Source organism: Sebastes umbrosus, chromosome 4 (assembly GCF_015220745.1).
Source record: "Sebastes umbrosus isolate fSebUmb1 chromosome 4, fSebUmb1.pri, whole genome shotgun sequence".
In the NCBI taxonomy this organism is placed as follows: Eukaryota; Metazoa; Chordata; class Actinopteri; order Perciformes; family Sebastidae; genus Sebastes; species Sebastes umbrosus.
This window is the reverse complement of record NC_051272.1, coordinates 9,310,396-9,336,367: the sequence shown is the minus strand read 5'-3', so window position 1 is coordinate 9,336,367 and position 25,972 is coordinate 9,310,396. Positions and strand designations below refer to the sequence as shown.

The 25,972-nt window shown below is 42.0% G+C and overlaps 1 protein-coding gene across 1 annotated transcript in view; it reads right to left on the bottom strand.

The window, feature by feature from the left end:
• The window catches only part of grm8b (glutamate receptor, metabotropic 8b), a 114,386-nt gene that overhangs the window by 52,827 nt on the left and 35,587 nt on the right, over window positions 1–25,972 (bottom strand). The window contains exon 3 of the mRNA XM_037768040.1: window positions 19,940–20,156. Within this exon, the coding sequence (XP_037623968.1) occupies window positions 19,940–20,156 (217 nt within the window). The remainder of the gene's footprint in view (window positions 1–19,939; window positions 20,157–25,972) is intronic.

The following is a 25,972-nucleotide window of genomic DNA, read 5'->3' as shown; positions in this document are numbered from 1 at the left end:
TCATGCATTGATGTAAAAGCAGGATTTTACTGTTGTAATTGGTTGAGGTGGAGCTCATTTTGATCTACTTCATATACAACTGCGACTAATTCTTTTCATTATGGACTAAAGCCTTCTCACACTAGGGGGCGTGAGGAAAATGCTAAATACTCGCCGGCGAATATTAGTCTAGGGCTTTTATTGTGAAAGGTAAGAAAGGAAAGAGTGGATCTGGTCTGCTCTGCCTTTTTCAAGGTTGAAAGGAGTAATAATATTAGCCGTCTTGGTTCGGTCTACAGAGCCTCCGTGATTTTGCTTCATAGATATAGACGCAACTCAACCCGTTCCATACAACGTGATTGATTGATGCCTTTACTCACGGTGCGATAAGCTCAGAAAAATTGAGCTTGTTTCACATAATATTTGCATTCTGTGTGAAAATATTCATGACAAAAACAACAGCTCAAAAAAATATATCGACGTATGAAGTAATCGCACGAAAAAAAACTTCCTCGGTATGTTAAGACCTTTAATCTGTTGATGTTTTTTTCGAGTAATCGATTCGATTAATTGTTTGGTTTAAAAAAATTCAGAAAATAGTGACATTTTCACAGTGTTTGTTTTGTCCAACCAACAGTCCAAACCTTAAATGTATTAAAAAAGAAATTGACATTTTTTTACAAAGCGGTAAAATAAATGTAGCACGAAAAGAACATACTCAAGTACAGTACAAGTACCTCAAATGTGTACTTAAGTAAATGTACTTAGTTATTCCATCACTAGAGAAGTGTAGCTCTATAAATACCATTACAGAAATGTCACAGAGTTAATTCTGTATAAGAAAGAGGAGCTGTGTGAGTGCAGATCGGTTCAGGCTGATGTCGGAGGCTCCAGGGAAAAAGATAAAAGCATTTAAGACTCTGCTGCCATTATCACCATCTTCATCACGCCGTCCACGGCGAGCTGAGGGGCCATCTACAGTCTCTCTCCCACATGTCACGGCTTCATTCAGACACTCTCAGAGTAAAATTGATTCCATTCTGAACTCATTCCTGCATTACACAGGTCCATCAGGCCATCAGATTGGAGCTGCAGCATCTCTCCGATACAGGCCCTTTTTCAAACGAGGGTTTGGGATTACATATTTGAAGGTTTGGAGGTCAGGCTGCTGAGAGCGTGAAGGCAGCAGCAGAGAGGTTTTTTTTTTAACTCTTCATTTAACTCAATCCCACCACCAACAGGTCAAAGTCATGACCTAAAACTAAGTAGTGCTAAAAAAAACACAGCTGTCATAAATCAACATATTCTCATGCAATGGTTCGTATGATATCTTACGGAAAAGTTATACCTCCTTTTTTGTTCGTTTTCCTACGAATGTCCTGCAACACGTGTCAATTTCCGTTCCTTACATGGATACAGTCTTTTCAAAATAAACTTCTGTTTTCAGAGGAAACAACTACCTTAGGTTTAGGCAACAAAACTACTTAGTTTGGTTTAGGAAAAGATCAACTTGGTTAGGATAAGGCAACAAAAGTACCTCACGTCCATCCCATTCTTGTGAACGCGATCTCAGGAACGTCTGGAGCGAGGTTTCACAATCGTCCACTTGGACTCAATGTGTCTGATGCCTGATGTGTCAAAGGTCACTGTGACCTCACAAAACACATTTTTTGTCCATAACTCAAGAATTCATATGCTAATCATGATGATTTCACACAATTTTCTAGCAGGATAAAATGATAAAGTGATGATATTTTGGACAGACATGGATGTACAGTGCAACTTGACTATTTCTTTCTTTTACTTTCTCCATTTATCTGCTCTTTACTCTCCTTGTGCTGCTGCAACAACATCTGAATTTCTCCTCTGGAAATCAATAAAGCTTTATCTTAGCTGATCTTAGTTGACAGCTTTAGTTACTTTACTAAATTAAGAGTTTAACATATCGAATATATGAAGGGCTTATACAATACGGTGCTTAGTTATTAATTAAACAACTGTACCTAACAATGCAAGTTGAGCTGAAATGATTAGTTGATTGACAGAATATGAGATATATGTGACGATTTACTGCTTTTCCTTGTAATTTTGAAATTTGGACTGTTGGTTGGACAAAACAAATATTGTGAAGGTGTCACTATTTTCTGAAATTTTACAAACCAAACAATCAATTCAATTGATTACCTGATTATTTATCATCATGTGCATTTCACTTCGATAAACCTGCATGAAATTGATGATGTGAAAATGTCCAAAAAGTCCCATCCTCTCTGTAATAAACATACTGGTGTAAATTTAAAAACCAGCAGCAGGAGAGTAAAATGTCTTCGCTCTGCTTCTTTGTTTTCAGTCTTTTCAGCCTCTCAGGGATTTTTGTGAAATTGAGGTGAACGTTGAGCCGAAGGTTCAAGAACAAAGAAAATAAAAGCTCCCAACATATCCAATAATGTCAAACGTATTCAACAGACTGCAGGTAACTTCAGTCCAGATGAGGATCTTTTTATTAGCTTTTTAAAAGAGATGGCGAATGGTCCAGGTAATGATTTTCTTTTTTTTTAATAAGTATATCTGTAGGACCTTCGGTTCAGTGCAGCAGCTTTACAGCAGAGATGTTCCCTGAAGAGCTTAAAGTAAATCCTCAGCCTGTTAGAAGCAGCAGGGATTTCCTTATCTGTTTCTCAGGGAATGGGAGCATATTCCCACATTAACACATCTGTGTGTGTGTGTGTGACTGTGCTGCACGTTGGACTGTAAATTGCACATGACAACATTTCATGCAGGGTCTGTTAACTGATTATTTACCACTTTGTCGCACAAAGTTAATTTAGTGGATTTGAGCGAAGCAGGAGAAGCCTCAGTCGCTGATTTTCCCGTATTGTAAAAGTCTCAGCTGAAAAGTCTCAGCTGAAGCTAAACCTCATTAAAATCCTGCTGTGGTGTGTCCATCTTTATTATTTCCACATTTATCTACAGTGGTTCCCTCAGGAAGCTCCACAGAGCCTCTCCTACATCCATACAGATAAATGTGTTTATTGTCAGACGCAGTTCGGTTATAAAATATAATTGAATGAAATCTGCAGCATCGTCCAATATTGATTTTTTCTATATTATTAAAAAATGTTTTGCCAGCTCTATGCACTTTCTGTGTTTTGATAATTACGAACCCATTTACACCAGCACACAATCCTAACTGGAGGCTTGTATGTAGACTACAACGATTAAAAAAAGAAGATAAGCTGAAGAAGGTTTATGAGATTCAGACCAGTGAGCTCACTGGACTGTTGTAATGGTCAGATTGTATCCAGGCTGCCTTTTAATAACTGATCTAATGACCTAATGGAGAGTGTGTTGTGAAATACAAACAAAGCACAGCAGTTCGTGAAATAGTCACGAAATACAAATACGTATGTAATCCATATAATTGTGAACGCTGCATTCAGGAGGAGGTTGGGGTAGATGGATGGGTTAAAAAACACAGGACTTTCGCCCAGGAGACCTATATGTTTGTATCCCGTGTGAAACCACAAGTCAGAGCTGATTTATTTGTCACGTAACTTCCGTACTTAAGTTACGGCACTTCCGGTGTTATTTTAACCCAAACCGCGATCTTTTCCTAAACCTAACTAGTTTGTTGCCTAACCCTAACCAAGGTGATCTATTCCTAAACCTAACTAAGTAGTTTATTTTGAAAAGACTGGAGCGGAAATTGACACGTGCGTCACGTGTTGTTGGACATTCGTAAGAAAACACGCAAAAAATACGTTTTTGAAAGTCGTGCTGAGAGTTACAAAAAAAGTATGCCTACGTACACGAATCAAATAGATTACATTTCATGATTATCCCACAAACTGCTGACTGTGTTGATATAAGATACCATTTAGGATCTTCTCATTTCTCTATTTTGTGCCTCCTCGTCACCTCGCTCGTCACTCAGCGGCACCGGAATGAGTTTTAAAGTGGAGGGCCATTCAGTTTTGGATGACGTAATACAGTGTTTCCTACAGCATCCTGTGAGTCTCTAATGGGTGGACCTTGGACCCTCTAGGGGGATCTGGAGTCGTGCTCCCCCTGAAGAACATTTAGTACATTTCAAAGCTTAATGCATCAATCTGTTGCACTTTGAGAGCAAAATGAAGAGAACTTTGTACTCTAGTAAACTATTTAATCATAAACACATTAGTTGTATATGAATAGTGATGACACAGCAAAAAGTCACACCCAAAAAGCATGGTAAACGAGACAGGATCCATGTTTCAAGACGAGTGGGTTGCCGACATACCCGCAGAACCCTACAATACGTCCGAAATGTAAATGTGAGCTGTATAACTGTGTTTTCCTAGCGGAGGGCCTTTTGTCTTTCACACACAAACACAAGCTCGGATTTAATGATGTGGAATCAAATGAAGCGTATCAGAGAGACACAGGACCAAAGAGAGGGAATAATGCAATTTCACTTTGCTTTTCGACTCAACCGAGGGAAGTCTCACAGCGGGAGCGACTCAAAAGCGCACCAAATAAGCACGGCCGGAACATTCAAAGGCACGCCGTCTAATGGAATTATGGGTAATAAGAGATATCATTAAAGCTGTAGCCTCTGGCGAAGCCTTTTACGCTGACCTTTCAATTAACAGTTCACCATGGCAGCGAGTGTTTATCAGTGTGTAACCCTTCCTCCAAATACTGAGTCGGAGTGACAGATATAGGACATACGTATGTGCCCGCTCGCCTCTTTCATTCCTCGCCTTTGAGCCGCTGGACGCCGGACCATGAAAGGTTTCCTGGGTAACACATGCACAGCGTTCACTTGAAAGTCAGATGAAACAAGCAAAGCAGTGTGTCAACAAAGCGCCCAGTCCACCTTAATGGGTAATCTTCAACCTGGACCCCATTTCCCCGTCTTTCTGTGTCTGAGGTGACTAACGGGGGTTTGAAATTGGTCCAGTATTGAGAGAGAGCGCCGCAGCCGCTAAATGAGCTGTAATGTAATCATTTGAGGCAACCTGGCAGCGTCATTTTATGTCCACTGACAGGCTCAGGGCTGCACAATTAATTGAATATTATTCACAATCACGATTTTGGCTTCCCACAATTAAATGAACATGAACGACAGCAATATTGATGTTTAAAATGTGTGTTCTGCTCACTGCATATCATTCCTAAACTAACAGCTGGCTACCAGCTGGCATTGGAGATGTTTGGGCTTCACTTTTGGGGATAGATATTATCTATACAACCAATGTGATTATGATTAAATTGAGAGCATAAAATTGTTTATCCAGCCTCATAATGTTGCTAATGTTGCTCTCAAAGTGCACCAGATGGATTTTAACTTTAAAATATAGCTAACAAAAGGGTAGGGTAAATATTCCTATATTTTTTCATAATGCAATATGTATCGCAGAAAAAAAAACATTTGCAATGTCAGCTTTTCCAACATCATGCAGCCCTAATTTGTACATTAGCAGGACTGTAGCACAACATGGAAGTAAAAACAGTGCTCTGTTTATTTTAATGTGAAAGCGCAGTAAAATTATTTTGTCGTTAAAGTCTATGAATAATCGTGAGAAATAATCAACACATTCTCACTCCCAACTCGTCAAATACCACCACTTAGTCAGCGCCCCTCGGCATCGGAGACAGACGCACGGGGAACCCCTTTTGCGTTACTTTTGGACGGAGCGGGGACGGTGTGTCAATATATGATCGTTAAATGCAACGTCCTTTTAAAATAAACTTTCGCATTCACAGGAAGTTAGGTTTAGGAAACACAACCACTTAGTTAGGGTTAGGACGTTAACTTCACTGACTAGCAACTCACGTGACTCACGGGGCTGACGATACGATACGATACGTTTCACGTGACTAAGGAGTGATGTGAGGGGCGCTGCCCAATCGGCAGCATTGGATGAGTTGAAAGTGAGACCAGTTTGGTACCACAGATCTATGAGCTTTGTGCTGAAGTTATTAATATCCAGCCGATCAACATAGAAGAGGACTAATCCATTACAGGCCTACAGGTTTCTACAGATTAAAGCCATCTTTTATAACAAAACATCAAATCCACATTTTCAAACCAAGCTAAAGATTTGTGGAAGTGACTGTCCAAATATGAATTTCAAACATTTAACTAAAGACACACACAAGTATCTAAAATATCCTTCAAACTTTGCATCTGCTATAAAAATATGAATCAGAGGAAGTAAGGCAGCAAAGTTTCCCTTTCCCATAAAAATTCACTTTCCTTCATGTTTCACCCTAAAAGCTCTAACGAGCTCATTTAGAGCATCGTTTCATGAGTAGTGAAGCAAATGAGGAGGTGAGGAGGAAGGTGATGGGCCATATTTCTGCTAGCTCTGTCTCCCAGCCTGCCTCAACATCTGTCCAACCCGCTGACAAACAGGAGGAAATGGGACGCAGAAACCCATCAGGCCCAGAGCCGGCTCCTGGAGCATAAGACGTATAGGTGGCCAGGGTGCTGTACGACATGAAGGGTGAGACAAACAAACACACAACAAAATGCAGTTTGCAGAGGGAGAAGCGTCCTTTGTTGACAATGGATTATGTTCACGTTAGGTTTCTGTCAGCTCAGAACCATTCTGACCACAAGAACAAACAGCAGTTCTTCATCTAGAGCAGATTTAAACCCACATCAAAATACAACTTTATCTTTGTCCTTCTGTAGTTTCCTTCAGAAAAGCCAGTCCTGGCTCTGGCTCTTTCTGCTGCTTGTTGGGGAAAATAAGAAGAGCATATTGTCTTTCTCGGATCATCAAGTATGATAACACCACACAGTCCTCAATATCAGACTTTACAGCCGGTCCACGCAGGGATCGTCTGCAGTGCGTGGCGTCTGCAGAACCTGTTGTTTTTTTATTTCGGTGTCCATGTTAAAGGTTAAAGCAGCCATGGAGGGAACAAAACCTAATTTGTGAGCACAAATTATTTCATTCATTCTCTCGATTTAACAGAGCTTTAAATAATAACAAGGGGGACGTCAAAGACAAAAGAACTTTGTTTAACAAGTCATTTTTTTCCAAAATGAAAAATAGGCTGTGTTAAATCCAGAGGGTTCATTAGATTACATTGTCCACGTATCTCCGTGATTGTGCCCATTAAATACTATCATTATCTTTGACATCCCTCAACATCTAAATACTCTTAAATGCTTCTGTAAGATCGTGAATTGTTCTTTCATCGTAGGTTAGGGTCAGGTTAAGGTCACCCCTCCTTCATGTGAGATGAAAATAAAACAAGCTCTGATTTCTGTTTCCGTCTTTCATCGTTTCCGGAGGCTTGATCCTTTTGTTTGAAGCCTGTGAGCATCCTGCAGCGTCACATCCATTACCCTCGCTACCCTCCGCCTGCACTTCAAATACCGCCGCTGCTGCTGCGGGGTGAAGCGTCAGGGCGGTGTGGGGCGGGTCTGTCCTCCGACAGTGGGAGTGGATGATGAAATCCACCGCAAGAACTCATCAGCGTGACTCAGTCAGGACCTGTGTGATACCGCTCAAGGTTGTTCTGTGCGTCGGTCACAGGAAGAACAAATCATTAATCCCCGTTCTGTTGAAACACAAGGAGAAACCGTCCGCTGATGATGTCCAAAGCTTTTCGTTCGGGTGTTTTTGAGACGAGACGCGCTGAAACAAAAAAGTCATCTACCGTATTGCATACTTTTTAAAAAGGCAGTTGATGCACGTTGATGCAGGGAAAAAGGTCAGTGGCATCAACCCCTAACATCACACAGCACGGTGGCAATACTATAGAGCTCAGAGAGAATACAACGGGTTTTAACCACCGTAACGTAGACTAACGGTGTTCCGTACACTTTTCGCCCTTCAGCACCACGCCAGGCAGCACTCCTCTTCTGTTAAGAGCCAGACAAGCTTGTTTTTGTGCTCATTCTCCAGGGGGAATATCCATTAGACAGTCTACACTTTGACTGATGTATTTTATACCAAGAGTTTTTGAGAAAAATGGGGAAAAGTAACGCCTCCGCCTGTGTATGGAGGATCATTAAGCTTAACGATGTTCCGTACGGATCGCATAGCATGATTAGTTTGAGATATCATGTTCACGAGAATGGGCCGGACATACGGATGGACAACCTGAAAACATAATACCTCCGGCCACAGCTCTCGCCGGCGCGGAGACATAAAAATGAAGTCAAGACATCCTGGATTCAGAAGCTGCCATCTTGCACCTTTGACGTCATTTAGAGCCAGAATCCGAGCTGTAGTGATTGTTAGACCACAAGTCATTATTATTATTATTATTATTATTATTATTATCTTAATCTAATAATCTAAAAAACGTAAACAGTAACACCAGATGGACACAGAGCACATTCACTATGTTTCTCTGAACAGAGCTATAGACACAGGTGGAGAAAAAGAAACCTTTGTTCCAATTTGTCTCTCAGTGTGTCCTCGTCATTGTTAAAGAGCTCTGGATAATTGGACCACTCTGGGTTTCCTGCAGCTGATGATGTATTCAGTGAAAGCAGCCTCCTCCCTCGCTCTGAGGACTCGGATACAGAAAGAAAGAAGAGGCTCCACAATGGGATCCTTGTTTCATGTTTGTCTCTTTAACTGCACGCCATAAAAAAAGGCTACAGATTATTCTGAATTATAATTTCCTGTCATTGAAATGCCACAGAGAGGATGAGGAGCGGCTGTGGAGGTTTGAGTTTCCCTGTAAAAACCTGCAACAGGGAACCATTTTATATATTTTGGCATCCAACAAACAAGGCTTTCATCCAGGAGACCGCTGTTCGTGTCCCGTGTTCACAATGTTCAGTGTCATTTTCACTGTACAAACGTAGTAATTTTAAGCCCAACCATGTTGTTTTTTCCTAAACCTAACTATAGTGGTTTTATTGCCTTAACCTAAGCACATGTTTTGTTTAATTCGCAGCATTAAAAACGAGTTTACTGCGACCAAAGAGTGACGCTGAGGGGTCTGACAAAGCATCAGTATGTGATGAGTTGGGATGAGAATAAATACCTTTGACTTGACTTTGTATTTCTAGAAACAAGTTAGAGTTTCCAGTTTTTACATATGTTTTGCATTTGTGAAAATAAGGTCAGTCTTGTTCTTGGAGCGTTTTTTTCTTGAACTCCTGAGACAAACCTCCCAAATGACGGGCGAGTGTTTTATTTGCCCGAGTAAAAGGTGAGCTGCTGACTCCAGATGATTCATTTTGCTCTGGTAACTTGTTCTCGTGGGAAAGGTGGAGGGATCCCTCGCCATGAAATATTCATCCACTCATCATACTGCATGCGGAGTAGGTGGAACAAAATGAAATGCTGCTCTCCAGGAAAAATGGAAATAAATAAATAACAGATGACAAGAAAATTTGGAAAGAGTTGGATTAATGGATGACGAGGACAAGGAGAAAAAAAACCTTCCTCCTTGGATGGACAAAAGTAAATGTCAAATATGAAAACCACCAATTTAACAGAGGCAGGTGAGGCGAGACAGAAAGTATTTATGTATTATACGAGAGGGAGGAAGAAAATAAATAGAAGGCTAAAGAAGTACAGAGGGAAAGATGGGAAGAGGATGAGGAGCTGAGAGAAAGAAGAGGAAGAGAAGCAGATTATCTCCTGCAGGCTTTCACACTTCTGAAGAAGAAAAAAAGACGGAGAGTTTTTCCACAGCGACTGATCCGACAGAACGTCAGCGAAAATACAACACCATCACATCCTCCTTTTAATCTGCTGCACACACAAACACACACAGCACCACGCAGAGCTCCGCTTGACTGGAAACGGTTTTGAATGAGAGGAATATCTGCTGCCGAGTTTAGAAGAAACACTTTGCCTTTATCAAAACATCAAACGTCGAGTCTGAGTCGAGGAGAAAGCAGATAAATGACGACCGTCAGCTGTTCTCTGTTTACTGACGGATGACTGAAGGCCTCAGACTTCTGCGGTCACCTCATGGCAGCATTATTACATGTAGATTTTAGCTTTAATGAGTATTGATAAGGAAAAGTTAAAGTTAGGGTTGGTAAAGAATTTGGAAACATGTTTTGTTATATTAGTTGAAATTCTCATTACGTCCCAACAACAATCAATAAATCAAATGCTCTGACAAAAAAAAAAAAAAAATCTGGTATCTGTGGCCGCAGGACTGTAATAAACCCGACCGATCATTTCATTCGCCCCTCATGAAATGATTGGACGGGCCACCTGTCTGTCTACCTGTACTCAACAGCTGCACTCATTGCGCGTCACTGGAGTCTTCTGCTAGCCATGTTGGCCATTCATGTTCATTATATGTCAACATGTGAAATAGTCACGAAATTTAATCGGCTTGATTCGCCAACATAGACACGAATTTCCCATTTTTTTCGTGACTCTCAGCATGACTTTCAACAACGGATTTTTCATACTTTTTCCTACGAATGTCCAGCAAGCCTGACAAACCTCCCTTTAAGGTACATTTTGAACGGATAAAAAATGTGATTAACTTGCGATTAATCACGATTAACTATGGACAATCGTGCTATTAAATATTTGAATCGATTGACAGCTCTATTTTAAGCACAAACTAAGCTATACTTCTGAGTTTGCTTTTTGTCAATTAAACAAAATATAAAGCTGCCAGGAAACAAAAATAGCGACGTATCCTCCTACAACTGTTCATATGATATCTCAGGAAAAATTATTCCACATTTTTCGGGCATTTCCCTGCGAATGTCCAGCAACACGCGTCAATTTCTGCGTGTTACATTCATACAGTCTTTTCAAAATAAACTTCCGTCGTAACAGGAAACAACTTGGTTCAAGAAACGATGGTGGTTTGGTTTAAAATAACCGCGGAAGTGGCGTTACTTAGGTACGGAAGTTACGTGACAAATAAGTTTACTTTGACTTCTGGTTTCACACGGGACACGAACAGATTATCTGGATTACATATGCATTGATTTCATGGGGTATACTATACGAATTTCAGTGCATTATGTTTTGTAGGTATAGCAACAAATGATGCATGAGACCAGCCTGAAAAATGTTAAAATCTTTTATAGTAATCACTCAAAATATTATTATAGAACAGATCAGGGTCGTAAAAAATTTCATTCGTGGAAAAATGTAAGAAATAAAACTATGATACAGTCCATTTACATCAAAAGCAAAATATTTGTACCTTTTTCCTTTATAGTCTGATAATTCTGAATAATTCAAACACTGCAGTCATACTGTAAATGAGATACTGTGTGAAAAGCCCCACAGTGACACTTTGAGCTGGTTTTCTCAGCTTGTCTCTACAGGATATATAAATAATGTTATGTTTTGTTGTGCTGATGTTACTTTTAATAAAAGATGTTCACATCACAGATGTTTAGACGGACCCCAGAGGACAAAAACTGAGGACTGCTATTACAGGACTGCTATTACAGTGCAAAAACTACAAAACTCTTCTTCTTTAAATAGCCTACATTTTTAAAATACTAAAATCTTCATTTTTTTTTCTCTCTGACTCCAGCTTCTAAGATGACAAGAAGCTTTGTTTACTGGTCATGAAAATGAATAACTGTTCAGGTGCTCTGGTTGAGGAAATAAAAGTCCCATTCATTTTCCTCATAGATAATATTACGGGACTCACAGTTGGAGCTCTTCCAAAGCTCGAATGGACATAAAACTCTCCTACAGGGTGGCTTAAATGTTAAAATGTGACATTTTCCTCATAAAATCTGGTTTTGTCCCTTCAGGAACTCCTCCTGATGAACCGGTTGTATAACCGATGACGCGTTCGGTGTAACTCCTTCATTGTTCTGAGGTCTTAAACTTTTGAACTCCTCAGAGCTCCTCTTGTCACAAAGCAGTGATTACCTTGAACTGTTCAGCCTCAAGACAACAACAAATGACACTCGAGAGACAAACAAACAAAACAACAGCTCTCTGACACCCTCAGACGAGCCGCGGTATCAGACGGCAGACGCCACCACCGCCGCCGCAGCTTTTCAAACCAACATCTGCTCGCAGTGGTTTTGAAGATGAACGTATAATTAGCAGCTGCGGAGCCGAATTTAGCTTCGGAGGCGACGGGCGGCGCCTCAGTCAGATAGGAGTTCAAACAGGAGTCAGCCTGCCGTCGGCCCAGAGTTCCCGCTGAGAGAGCAGGAGGATCCGGGTTCTCCTGGCGGGGAAGCTCTGGTTCGATTGAGCGGCGGAGCAGAAAGACTAGTTTCTTTTTTTACCCTCAGAAATGAAACAGTTAGTCCTGCTGCTCTCCTCCTTCACTGAGCACTCTGGTGACATCAGCACAACTCAGGAGGACTATTTCTTCTACTTCTATAATGCATCATTGCACCACGGTATTAGTATTATGAATATATTTTTCTTACTGAATCCATTGGTACCAAAACTCACACTAAATTTTGGTGAGGAAAAACTGGCATGGTCGTTTTCAAAGGGGTCCCTTGACCTCTGACCTCCAGATATGTGAATGAAAATGGGTTGTATGGGTACCCTCGAGTCTCCTCTTTACAGACATGCCCACTTTATGATAATCACATGCAGTTTGGGGCAAGTCATAGTCAAGTCAGCACACTGACACACTGACAGCTGTTGTTGACTGTGGTGCTGCTGTTTTCCATGTTTTGATTTGAGCATATTTGTTATGTTAAATGCAGTACCTGTGAGGGTTTCTGGACAATATTTGTCATTGTTTTGTGTTGTTAATTGATTTCTAATAATAAATATATACATACATTTGCATAAAGCAGCATATTTGCCCACTTCCATGTTGATAAGAGTATTAAATACTTGACAAATCTCCCTTTAAGGTACATTTTGAACAGATAAAAAATGTGCGATTAATCGTGAGTAACTATGGACAGTCATGCGCTTAATCGCGATTAAATATTTTAATAGATTGACAGCCCCATGTGAAACGCATCAACTGTTTATGAGGGTCAAAAGTTTTGTTTTGCAGTAAGTTGTGCGGATGCCTGAAGAAATGTTGGTCAAAGGTTGTCATCCAAAACATCCCATAATGTAAACTTTTTATCCGAGAACATCTGTCATCGTCTTATTATTCGCCACTTAATGAAGTAAACTGAAAGTTAATTTATGTATGTAATGTATATTTGTGCCATTTTGTAGCAGGTGTGAGGACATTTCCTTCCATATCACATAAACCAGGTGAGAGTCAAAAGGTCATGACCCCGAGGCCACAAAATTAACTCTGGTCAAGCAGAGCGACTGCAGAACACTGCAGGAATAATAACCCAAATAATGATGATTATAATTAATAATAATAACAATGGTCCAACATGCTGTACGTCAGCACAGAATGCAAAGTAATTTAGTAAATCCATCCCGCTCCCTCTCTGTGTTCATCTTCTTTCCAACAACTTGTTCACTTCACCAACTTCCTCTACCTCCTGATTGAGAACAGAAACCTGTGAGTTGAGTCTGCACAGCAGTCATCGACAGAAAAAGACATCAGTGAAAGCAGTTCTCTGAGCTGACAGCGGGTCCCTGAATGTGTCCTGAAGCCATTTTTCCTCCACTGTGGTTCCTGCTGTTCAACTCATGATGTTTCCCGACTTTACAAAGTGAAAAAGGTGAAAACTAAAATTTCCAGAGACGAACGAGAGAATGAAGTTCTTGAATCCAAACTCTGATGCTCTGAACGTTTTGAGCTTGAAGTTCTAAACTGAGTGAGACATTTCTGAGGTTGACAGTCTAGAAAGATGATTACCCAGAAGGCCACGTTTCCTCGCCTCCATCTGAAAGCTGGAACAGACTTTTCCAGGATGAACGTAAGCAAACATGCACAGGTGTTATTTGGAGAATTTCATGTAGGTGTTGCTTTTATACTTACGTATCTTTGCTTTTCCATTATTAACCTGCTTCCAGATAGGAAGTTGGATTAACACACCATCTTAGTCGATGCTCAGCGACACATTTCACCAAAGTGAAGTAAGAGCATGTCATAAAAGTGCTGAATGTAAGATTGGGAGCATCTATTGCCTCTCAACAGCTCTCAACATGGTGACCAACACATTCTCACTCCCTATTCGGCACTTTCATGAAAAGTTGTTCAGAAAATTTGGTAGTCGTGGGTTGCAGTTTTTTGGGCTTGTTTCTAAACCGAAGTTGCTAATTTGGGCTCCTGTCTCTCTCCGCTATACCGGTCTAGTTTGTCCTGTTACAGGATCTGTACACAACCCCGATCCCTTCGGCCCTCCTCTTCGCCCAAACACACACACAGATGACTGACAGTCGCTCACCACCACCACCACCATCCACTCAGAGTGTCTTTGTTGTTGTGAGACAAATTTCCACACGGTTGATGAAATTTAGTTAACAATGCCAGGTATTAAGTGGGCGAAATATGACAAAAAGTACAACAAAGACTGGAAAAAAGAGAGTGGACTTAAAGATTGGATTCGCCGTTAAGCGGGGGACAATTCGAAGGCAGTTTGCAGTTTTTGGAAGTGTGATATACGAGCACATCATGACGAACTGGTTCAACACGCTAGCACTGAAAAACATAAAAGACACGCAGCACCGTTCTCTTCAATGAGGCTTACTGACATTGGATTCATCAGTGCTCATGACAAGACAAGGAGGACAACAAGGACAAGAGACGTTCTTTGCAAAAATGCAAAAATGAAATAAAAAGTTCAACTTCTTTAAGTTTAGTTAACAAGAAAAATGTAAAGTTACAAGCTGAAAATGGATGCAAAAATGAAAAGAAATGCAATCCAAAATAAATTCCTACATATATATGAAGTGATCAAGTGGTCAAGTGGTTTTGTTTTTGAGGTGGAAAGTTGCTTCTTTTGGGCTCGTTTCTATAGACCTGGTTGCTTTCTCGCGAGATCTGGCAACACTGACCATCTCTTTGGCTCATATTCTCTGAATTAACAGCAACAAGCATCAAAGTGACTGAAACAGAAAGTAGTTTTCCATCCACAGCACTTAAGAGACCTACTTTCACCAGCTTTCCTCCTGAGGGTCACACCTGTGTGGCCCTGCATGGCCCTGCATGGCCCCGTGTACTGTAAATGGAGACAGAAAGGATCCCTTGTGGGGCCTGAGGATGAGTGGAAAATGTTTCCAGCGACGGAGCCGTTCCTTGTCCGTATTCACTGTAATAAAATCCCCCAAAAAACCTTGAAGACCAGGTGAAAGTGTCGGTATCAGCATGTGAGGCGGCAACGGTGACTCAGCTGAGCGTGCGGGAGGTCGAGGCGTTCTGGAGTTCAGGCCTCAAGAGGAAAAAAGCGGCAGCAGCTGATGGCAGAGAGAGTTCAAAGACTTCAAAGGCAAACGGACAAGAAAAGATATTTAATCTATGGTTGATAGGATTACCGAGCGGAGGAAATGATTATTTAAAGACGTTTTGATACTGTTGGTGAGGTGTGATCGGGGGACGGCTCAGACGAGGAAGTTCCAGGAAAAAAAAAAAATCTTTTTGTAATGATATTATGTAAATGCTCCTTTAGTCTGTGCCGGCTTCTGCCTGCCAATGAGGTCACAGACGCTGCTGCCTGGGAAACTCTGCTGTCATCTGCCAGCTGGCCCTCAGCAGAACGGCACGGCTCGACTCGGCTCGGCTCGGCACGGCCTGGTGGAAACAACCACCTACGAGTCGACCCACCTGGGATGCATTACAGAGACGAACCAGGAGGAAACACACTGCAGACTTCTGGTCCAGGTGTCGCTGGTTGATTATGAACTGGAGGATCAGCGACGCTCCGAGGAGCTGATCTTCATCTGGAGGATGAAAGGAGGATGAGGAGGAACTAAACGACACGTCAGGATGTTGAAGATTTAACAATGGCTGCATTTAGATGGAAACTGATATTATTAATATTACAAACAAATAAGTGATAGATCTCTCTCTTCCTTTCCTCCTCTACTTCCTCCTTTCTTCCACTACCTCCTCCTTTATTCATCTATAGGTACATCTTTCCTTCTCTACCTCCCCCAACTCCTCCTTTCCTTCTTTATTTCCTCCTCTACCCTTTTCTTCTCTATACATCCTCTTATCTGCTTCTATCTCCTCCTTTCCTCCTCTACCTCCACCTTTCCTTCTCTACCTCCTTCTTTCCTTCTCTACAGCTTCCTTTCCTCCTCTACCTCCTCCTTACCTTCTCTACCTCCTCTTTTCCTCCTCTACCTCCCCCTTTGCTTTTCTCCGTACTCCTATCCTCCTCCTTTCTTCCTCCATTCCTCCTTTTTACTCTCTCTACCTCTGCCTTTCCTCCTCTATATGTCCTCCTTTCCTTCTCTATCTCCTCCTTTCTTCCTCTATACATTCTCCTTTCCTCTTCTACCTCCTCCTTTACTTATCTATCTCCTCCTTTCCTCCTCCTCCTCCTCCACCTCCTCCTTTCTTCCTCTATATGTCCTCCATTCCTACACCTCCTTCTTTCCTCTTCTACTCCTCCCTTCTTCCTCTATATGTCCTCCTTTTCTCCTCTACATCCTCATTTCCTTCTCTACCTCCTCCTTTCTTCCCCTTTAGATCCTCTTTTCCTCCTCTACCTAATTTGCGTTTCTCCATACTCCTGTCCTCCTCCTCTCTTCTTCCATTCCCCCGCCTTTCCTCTTTCACTACCTCTGCCTCTCCCCCTCTATCCGTCCTCCTTTCCTCCTCTACCCCCTCCTTTCCTACTCTACCGCCAGCCTTTGCTTTTCTCAATATCTTCCTCCATTCCCCCTCCTTTCCTCTTTCACTGTCTTTGCCTCTCCTCTATACGTCCTCCTTTTTGCTTCTACCTCCTCCTTTCCTTCTCTATATGTTATCCTCTCCTCCTCTACCTCTTCCTTTCCTCCTCTATCAAGACATAAAACAAGTGGATTGCCCCTTTAAAGTCAACACTGTGTTGTAGTGGAGTGTGAAATCATTAGGCGGAGGTGGAACAAACTCCCAGCAGCCCAGAGGACCAGCTGGTGACATCACAGATGGTCAGGAGGCTTGCTCCACCTGTCAGCTGTCTCGAAGCTCCGCCCCCTGCAGGTTAACACACACCTGAACCTGCCGACCGGCTCCACTCGGGGGGGCGATCACAGTTTTTATCCATCTGTCCTCGAGCCTCGCAGATCTGGGAGATCTGCATGCTGTTGTCATGGAGACACAGGCTTCCCAGGGCGGCGCCGGCAGTGATGCTGTGTTTAATTGCTGCCTTTAGCGCATTGTTCTCTGTGGGCCTCAGGTGACGTCAGCAACATCTGTCAACATCTCAGCAGCTGGATGACGTCATCACAGGACGGAGGAAGTTACCTCACAGATGTGCGTCCTCTCCATCCTTACTCTTTCCTTCCTTTCATCATCTGTGTCCTTCTGTCCTTCTTTTCCTTTACCTGTGCTGTATATTGATCAACAAACGTTGTGCTTGAGAGAAGCACTAGAGAGGCGTGATGGTTTTGCTGGATTAGAGGGAGGTGATAGGAGATGCATAGCCAAGTATAATAATAGCAATAAAAGCCCAGTTGATTATGACTGACACAGTATAGCATGCTTAAAGGAAAAATGAATAAATAGGAATAAGTCGCAAGAGATTGCGGATACCGGCCGATACACACGCCAACATGTGAATAAGAGGAGTACCAGCACTTCAATCACTACCCACAATGCACCTCTACTGCTGACAGTTTGTTCTGGGATTCAGGTGTGTTATTCTAGTAGCGTCTAATCGTATCCTGGAGCCTCTGGCCTGCAGCAGAGATGAGCAGCGAGCAACAGAGGTCTGGTCAGCTCACGTCTTTCTAACACCACACCTCCAGATTCTTTTCATTTTAAAACTTGTAGTCTTCAGATCTAACCGACGCTGATTGAAAGACCCTCAAAAGGCTTTATAGAACTTTTTCTACATATGCAGTATAGCAATCCCCAACATCTGTAAACAGACTTTGATGTGTAAAATCGGTGGTGTTCCCCTTTAAGGGAACAGAGCAACAGCTGTGATAAGAAGCAGTTATGAGTCTAATTATTACCGTGACACAATGAGGCCTTTCACACCAGGAGCTTAAATACATATTTGCTTTTTATAAGTCAGCCTAATGAGTCATCTACTGTTGGGTAAGAAGATAATTTAATAAAGACAACTGAAGGAAGAATCTCCTCCTTAGAAGCTAATCAGCTCTAATCAATACATCCTGTGATCAAGGTGACTGTTTCCTCCGTGAACTGTGCAGCCTGCAGCAGCTGAGAGGCTTCATACCGTCACACCTCATTCCTGTTGATATAAATACATGTTCAAGGCTGCTAATGAAGCCATGTAGTGTGTGTGTGTGTGTGTGTGAGATGAAAGCTCATTGATCGCAGAGAGGAGCCACAGCTGCTCTCTGCACAGCGCCTCCTTATTATCCTCTGAAGCTTTTTAAACGCCTCGATCGCAGCCATTCTTCATGATTACTGCTGCTGCAGCCATTTACACACAGATTACAGCAGCGTCGCCGGCCGCAGGTCAATATGTAGCAGCGAGGTTATAAACCCATTACAGTGACGGAGAGAACCGGAGAGCATGGCAGGCAGGAAAAATCATATTTTATTATATATTTTTTGTTTCTGTTAAAAATAACTGCAGAGAAAACTGGTGTTTTCTGTCATAATAAACTAATTCAGCAGAGTTTGGAAACATGAGCTGCAACATGATGCTCATTAAAGCTCAGACATCTCAACTGCTCTGCTTTCTGGATGGAAATTTCTTTCTTTACAAAAACAGCACATGTAAATTCACACATTTCAACACATTTCACATGCTCATCCACGTGTTGGTGAGTTACATAAAAAAAAAAGACACATGTGGTTTCCTACGTAGACCCTCGTCCTTTCCACGCTTCACATTCATTGTCTATGTAAACAGCCGCGCAATGCATTCTGGTAGCCTGGCGGCACGACTGGAGAGACGGGGGAGTCACGTTGGCTGCTCCTCATTTGCATAAAGTTTGAGGTCTAGGCTACTTTATGCAAATCAGGGGCGTCCGGCGCGACTCGCTGCCTCTGGAATCTCCCAAGAAACTTTTAAACTAACTTTTTTTCAATCCAAAATAAAGGCTACTGTGAAGATGAAGTAAAGATTCAGCGACTGCATGGATTATTTCTTGCATAAAATGTTTTCAGAAACATTATTTCAGTGAACTATTTTCATGATATAAGAGAAGAAAGTTTCCAAACGAGCAACCATGTTGGTTCTGGTTCAAAAGCTGAGAGCAGCAGCAACCCACGAGGGAAAGCGTTCATCCCATCAAGCGTCCAATGCTGGGTCGGACAGTTACGGGCCGTCGGACAGCGTCTATCGGTCTAGTTTTTGCGGTGTGTCCCGCACCGTCGGCTCTAGTCGCCGCTTCCCAGGGCCGTGGAGTGCTCATTGCCCCCCAGTGGGAAACGCTGTATTACATCATCCAAAACTTGATGTCCCCCTACTTCAAAACTCACTCTGGCGCCACTGACCAAGCATTGGTATTTGACGAGTTGGGAGTGAGAACGTGTTGAAAAAGACGTCTACAAAACCAAAGTTTCCCTCAGATGCAGCACTCGCTCCTTGTCTTTTAAAGTTTGACTGGTTTTCTTTTCATATTCAATGTGTCATCATACAAGTGGTCTGAGAGAAGAGTTCACACACACACGGCTGATCTCAAACATACATGTTACAGCTGATGAATTTCAAACACACCCTTTACAATCTAATTAATGTCAGAGCTCCTGGGTGACAGCATTTTAATCAGCGAGAGCAGAGAGTCTGATTACCTCACAGTGACCGGCCGAGGAGAAACAGCGTGGACCTCTGCTGTAATTACATCAAGAGTCAATTACACCACCTCTCCTCCCGTTTGCTCATCAGCACCCAACGAGTCAGGAGTACAGCGAGTTTAACAACCAGCAGCTTAAAAACCACAATGGCTGTCCTCCATCACTCGGGGGACCTTTGCAGGTTTGAATTAATCTCAGTTGATTTTCAAAGTAAAACAAACTCTAAGGCTTTTCCTACCCGGTTCTCTGGAGATCTGGACGAAGGCCTCGACGCCGCTCTCGCCGTAGTTTCCCTCGGAGGCGAGCGTCGACACGTAGTTCCAGCCCATCGCCGTGACGATGTCCAGCATGGCCTGAGCCTGGTAGGAGTCCGGAGGAACCACGCGGGAGAAGAAGTCATAGCGGGTGTTGTCGCTGAGCTCCGGAGCCGTCGAGGCGTAGCTGATCTGAGGGATCTGTGGAGACACGGCGAGAGTTAACCGTTATCGTTACATACTTTAAACCACTTAAATCCACAGAGCTTAACAGTGATTTAACAGCATATTGCTCAAGCACACTTTAACAATGTTCAAACCTGAATTCTCCAGCAACACAATGTACCTATCAGACTGTGTTGTGATTTAGCAAATTAGTATAAGAATGCTAGGGCCGTCAAAGTTAACATGATAATAACACGTTAACGCAAATTCATTTTAACGCCACTAATTTCAAGACATTGGCACCATCTGAAATTAAAAAAACTTAAGAAATCCATTGGTACCAACAATATCATAATAGCTTGTTGCGTGTAACTTACGCCAAATTTTGGTGAGGAAAAACTGGCATGGCAATTTTCAAAGGGGTCCCTTGACCTCTGAACTCAAGACATGTGAATGAAAATGGGTTCTATGGGTACCCACGAGTCTCCCCTTTACAGACATGCCTACTTTATGATAATCACATGCAGTTTGGGGAAAGTCATAGTCAAGTCAGCACACTGACACACTGACAGCTGTTGTCTTTGCCATGCTATGATTTGAGCATATGTGTTATGCTAAATGCAGTACCTGTGAGGGTTTCTGGACAATATTTTTCATTGTTTTGTGTTGTTGATTGATTTCCAATAACAAATATATACATACATTTGCATAAAGCAGCATATTTGCCCACTCCCATGTTGATAAGAGTATTAGAAGTTGACAAATCTCCCTTTAAGGTACATTTAGGACAGAAAAAAATGTGCAATAAATATGCGATTAATCGCAATTAACTATGGACTATCACGTGATTAATTGTGATTAACTATTTTAATTGATCGATAGCCCTATTTATTATACATCCATGCAGCGCACAGACAGACAAGACAGAGCAGCACAGTGTAACACCGTAAAACACCGCCGTCAAGTGAGCAGCCGCTGTTTCGTTACATGGAGCGGCCAAAAAGGACGACAAAAGACATCACAGCAATACTTTGACAGGTTATACACCAAACAACATGATATTACACATCATATATTAAATAAGTCTTGTTGATATTCTCCTTCAGAGGTTTGCTGAAATGTTCAATGTTATCCTGGTCAGGATGACCCTGACTATGACCATGTTAACTTTTATGTTATTTTTTACTACCTCACTCCAAACTGAAATAAAAAGGTGTCAGAGAACATTTCCTCATTTAATTTGTTTTTTTAATCTGATCGGGATTAGGTTTCTGTCAAAACGTGTTTGCTGTTTTAAATTAGTAGCATGTAAAAGTAATTTGTAGGAGACAGAAATTATGGGAGCTAGAAAGCTGCACACCTGATATTCATATTTATATTCTGCACTTGTACTTGTATGATTAGTTCTGATTGTATTGTGGTTGACTTGACTTTCCAGCCAGAGGGGGGAAAAGCACTTTTCTTTGTATTATTAAATTTTTTTGTGAGGTCTGTTGACCATCTGAAGTCTTACACCCCAAACTACCATCACCAGTCAGATTTTCAAATGAACATCGTGCAGTATATTTGTTGAGATGGAGTTGGAACCTTAAATCCTGACCTTCCTCTAGCTGCTTCCTGTTGTTCAGTTTCTTGTCAGAGTCGAGTTAGCGAGCTCTGCTGTGTGAATTAGGGAGGCGGATCAGGTCATAGATCCTGCAGCAGACAGGCCCGGCGGGGCAGGATAATGGTCCTTTAGAGGAAGATTGAAGGGCTGATTGATTTCACTTCAGTCGGAGGCCGGCACGTTGGGCCGAGCGCCGTCGGACGCCTCATCAGCATTCACAGAGGAGAGAGGAAGACGGACGGCCGAGGGCCTGACAGCAATACAAATGTCACTCGGCTCGACTCGCTCAGCGACAGGCGGCAAATTAAAGGCCCGTACTGTAAATACAAACCTGTCTGAGAGCTGACGCTATCGGAGCGCTGCAGCTTTAACCATCAGAGAGGAAGTTTATTTCCAACACAAAGAACACCTCTGAGCTCCTGATGCTTTACTGGCTTTTTACATTTTAGACACCTTAAATGTTCCCTGTTTATTTAACGGCTGCGTTAGCAATTACTTTGAAGATTCACATTTTCCATTTGACATGAGAAAACAAGTCCATTTTTCTGATCGTTTCATCGACAAGACGCCATCGTCTTCTGATCTTACTCCATTATGTTGATGGTTTGGTTTAGGTACAAAAACAATATTCGTCATCAGGGTTACAACATAACCACTTGGTTAAGGGAACGACCAACCCGGTGTCACAGGAAGGCATATAAATACCACAACATTATACGGACATTCCATTTGTCATGAGTACACATTTTAGCGTGTCATTTGTATACCACGCAAACATCAGCAGTTAAGTTTAGGCAATAAAACCACTTAGTTATGGTAAGGGAAGACGTCATGGTTGGGCTTAAAAGTAAGTAAACTAAATAAAATACGTACGGAAACAACTAAGAAAAACACGTCACAAACGTCAACAAAAAAAAACACCTGACAATCGTCACGTGACAAGTAAGGCATAATGTACAGCGAGCCGGTCATTGTTGTGAAATAAACCCTGAAAGGGCGATGCGGCACCCCTGATGCGACGTGGTCTTGCATCGCCCTGAACGGGTTTATTTCACAACAATGACCCGCTAGCTGTACATTATCCTGCTTATTATAGGCTACTTAATTAAGAAATATATAATTTGACACAAAAACGGTCCAGCAGAGTCCGACAACAGAGCTGTGGTCATAGCAACGGTCTGTTATAAAGAAATAACAGACTGTAGAACGCAGTGATTGACCAATCAGAATCCAAACCACAGATCTCCAAGATCTTCTGATCTCCAAACCTCTGACCTCAAGATATGTGAATGAAAATGGGTTGTATGGGTACCCACGAGTCTCCTCTTTACAGACATGCCCACTTTATGATAATCACATGCAGTTTGGGGCAAGTCATAGTCAAGTCAGCACACTGACACACTGACAGCTGTTGTTGCCTGTTGGGCTGCAGTTTGCCATGTTATGATTTGAGAATATTGTTTATGCTAAATGCAGTACCTGTGAGGGTTTCTGGACAATATTTGTCATTGTTTTGTGTTGTTAATTGATTTACAATAATAAATATATACATACATTTGCATAAAGCAGCATATTTGCTCACTCCCATGTTGATAAGAGTATTGAATACTTAAATCTCCCTTTAAGGTACATTTTGAAAAGATAAAAAAAAATGTGCGATAAATTTGCAATTAATCGCGACAAACTATGGACAATCATGTGATTAATCGCTTTTAAACATTTTAATTGATTGACAGCCCTAATATAAAGATGTATTTTGTGTTTGACTATTTTTTTGTTTGATTTTTTTTTCCATTTAGGCTTTTCAAATCTTCCACACCAAACTCCCTTCTGAAAACCTCAGTTTTTCTACTGACAGTCAACAGAAAAATATAGCAGATTGTGTGACAGCGGCGACAGATAAGACCAGAAATGATAGAGATTCATGGAGGTGAGTCTGAGAGGAATTATCCCCCCCACACATACACACATAGAGCGTACAGTAAAGGCTAAAACAACTGCAGCTGTATGAGAATATAATGGGGACCTCCATTAGCATTAATGATGCATTGTGGGCTGAATAAACAGCAGCATCAGTTATTGATGCTCAGTCAGCTGCTGCTCCATTAAAACACACCAGCTCCTCTTATTAACACACCCTGCTCTTTAAAGGAGCACGCTGCTAATGTTTTACCCCATTTAATGTAAATTATATATAATATCTATGTAACCAGCGTGGGATTTGAGCATGTGGGAAAAACATCATGACGAAAGCTTTGCGTGTACAAACATTGACGTCATGAAATAATAGCAGTAATCATGATAATAATAATAAAGCTTTAGTCAGAGGGTTCCACACGTGTTATTAAACAAATTGCAGAGAGATTCTCAGAGGGAAATCAAACTCGTGGCCTGCTGGTGGCTTCTGAAGGACTTCCTGCCACGACAGCAGGACTGCTATTTTAATTAGCAGCCTAATTGGACGCCCCGCCGATCAGCTCGCCGCAGACTCACATCTCCATCGTCACAACAACGGTGCAATCACCAGCTACTGTAAAGCAACGCAGAGGGTCTTCAATGTGGGCTTTCACTTTCACAGCCACTACACAGGGCTTTTATTTTGAAAAAAAGGAGAAGAGAAGCTTATCTGAGCAGATGTGAGGCGTTTATCTGCAGTTTGGAGCCATTTTGAGAAAATTCAGTCGTATTCATTTTAGGGTTTGGTTTTTATCTCAACAAGGTTGAAAACATAAACTATTTTGAATATGTCTCTTGGCTTTGTTAGTGACACAAGAGGGTGGAGCTAAGTACAACTGAACGCTGAATAAGACATTTTAAGTCAACCAAAATGTTACAATAAACTTTCATGAACTGAAAACACTCTGTGAAAGGTTTAAAGCTTTGAGACAAAAACACGGACAACTCCCAGAACCGGACAACGCCGTGGTAGCGACCTGTCAATCACAAGCTAGCCACGCCCTAAAGCATCCCCTGCTTTATGGTCTCTAATGTCTCTAAATGGGATCATAATTTACTAAATGAACATCATGCTGTATTGAAGAAGACTTGAAACTAGCGATTGAGACCATAAACTCATGTTTACAATGTTTACTGAGGTAATAAATCAAGTGAGCAGTAGGCTCATTTTCTCATAGACTTCTATACAATCAGACTTCTTTTAGCAACCAGAGGAGTCGCCCCCTGCTGGCTGTTAGAAAGAATGCAAGTTTAAGGCACTTCAGCGTTGGCTTCACTTTTCAGAACCGGACGTTGTCGCATGTTTTTGCCAGAGAACCATGAGCCGTGTTAACAATATAACTATTTTTTTAAAGTTTTTAAGTCACTACCAGGACAATGATGAGGAAGATAGGCTCACTACGCATGCTAAGAATCTTATTCTAAGGTAATTTATATATTGTTGGCCCGACAAGCTTGTTTGAGAGTTTGGAAAAGGAGATATTTTGTAAAACAAATGTATTGTGGACAGAGTTTTTAATCGGTGGGGAGTTTTCAAACATATCTGTACACATGTGGACAAGGCGTAGGTGGGTTTCTAATCACATGTTTTTATGTGCATTTTCAATTTGTGCGATGACAAAAATAAACCTGAGTGGAAATGCCAAAAGTTCAACTTCAAATATCACAAAAAAAAGTTTTCTAACGCTCGGCTGAGCTGGAAAATTAAAGCAAAATGCGACAAAGTGCAGTGGGAACAAACTTGATGGCAAAAAGTGCAGCGTTGAGGTGACTGAAGAGTAAAAGCTCCCCTGAATCAGAGGAGGTCTCAGTGGGACAAACAGCTGAAGGCAATGCGAGTGGCGTGCTGACGGATGGCGTCCTGATGGATGGCGTCCTGACAGCGCTCATTACCCTCAACACCAGATCTCTACGTCAGCCCCCTGAGACCCGGCGAGCCGGATCAGACCTCGGTCTCACACTGACGACAGACATCTGTGCGTGGACATGTTTACACGTCTTTACATCAGAGGACACGCTCGCCGTTTTCTGCCGTCTCAGGGTGTTTCCTGCGACAGTGATTGATGCTCGTCATTCCTGCGACAGCCTCCAGCTCTCTGCCCGACTGAACGGTGACAGAAGAAATCCATCTGAGGTGACAGCACACGTCCATCATCGTTCACTCTGCGCTCTGATTGTCTTATTTAAAGTAAAGCTCTATTTACTGTCATCTGTGTCTTTCCTGGACAATAAACAGATTCGCCCTCCAGGTAAAATCCCACATGACTCCTGCCGCCGCTGCTCTGTTTCT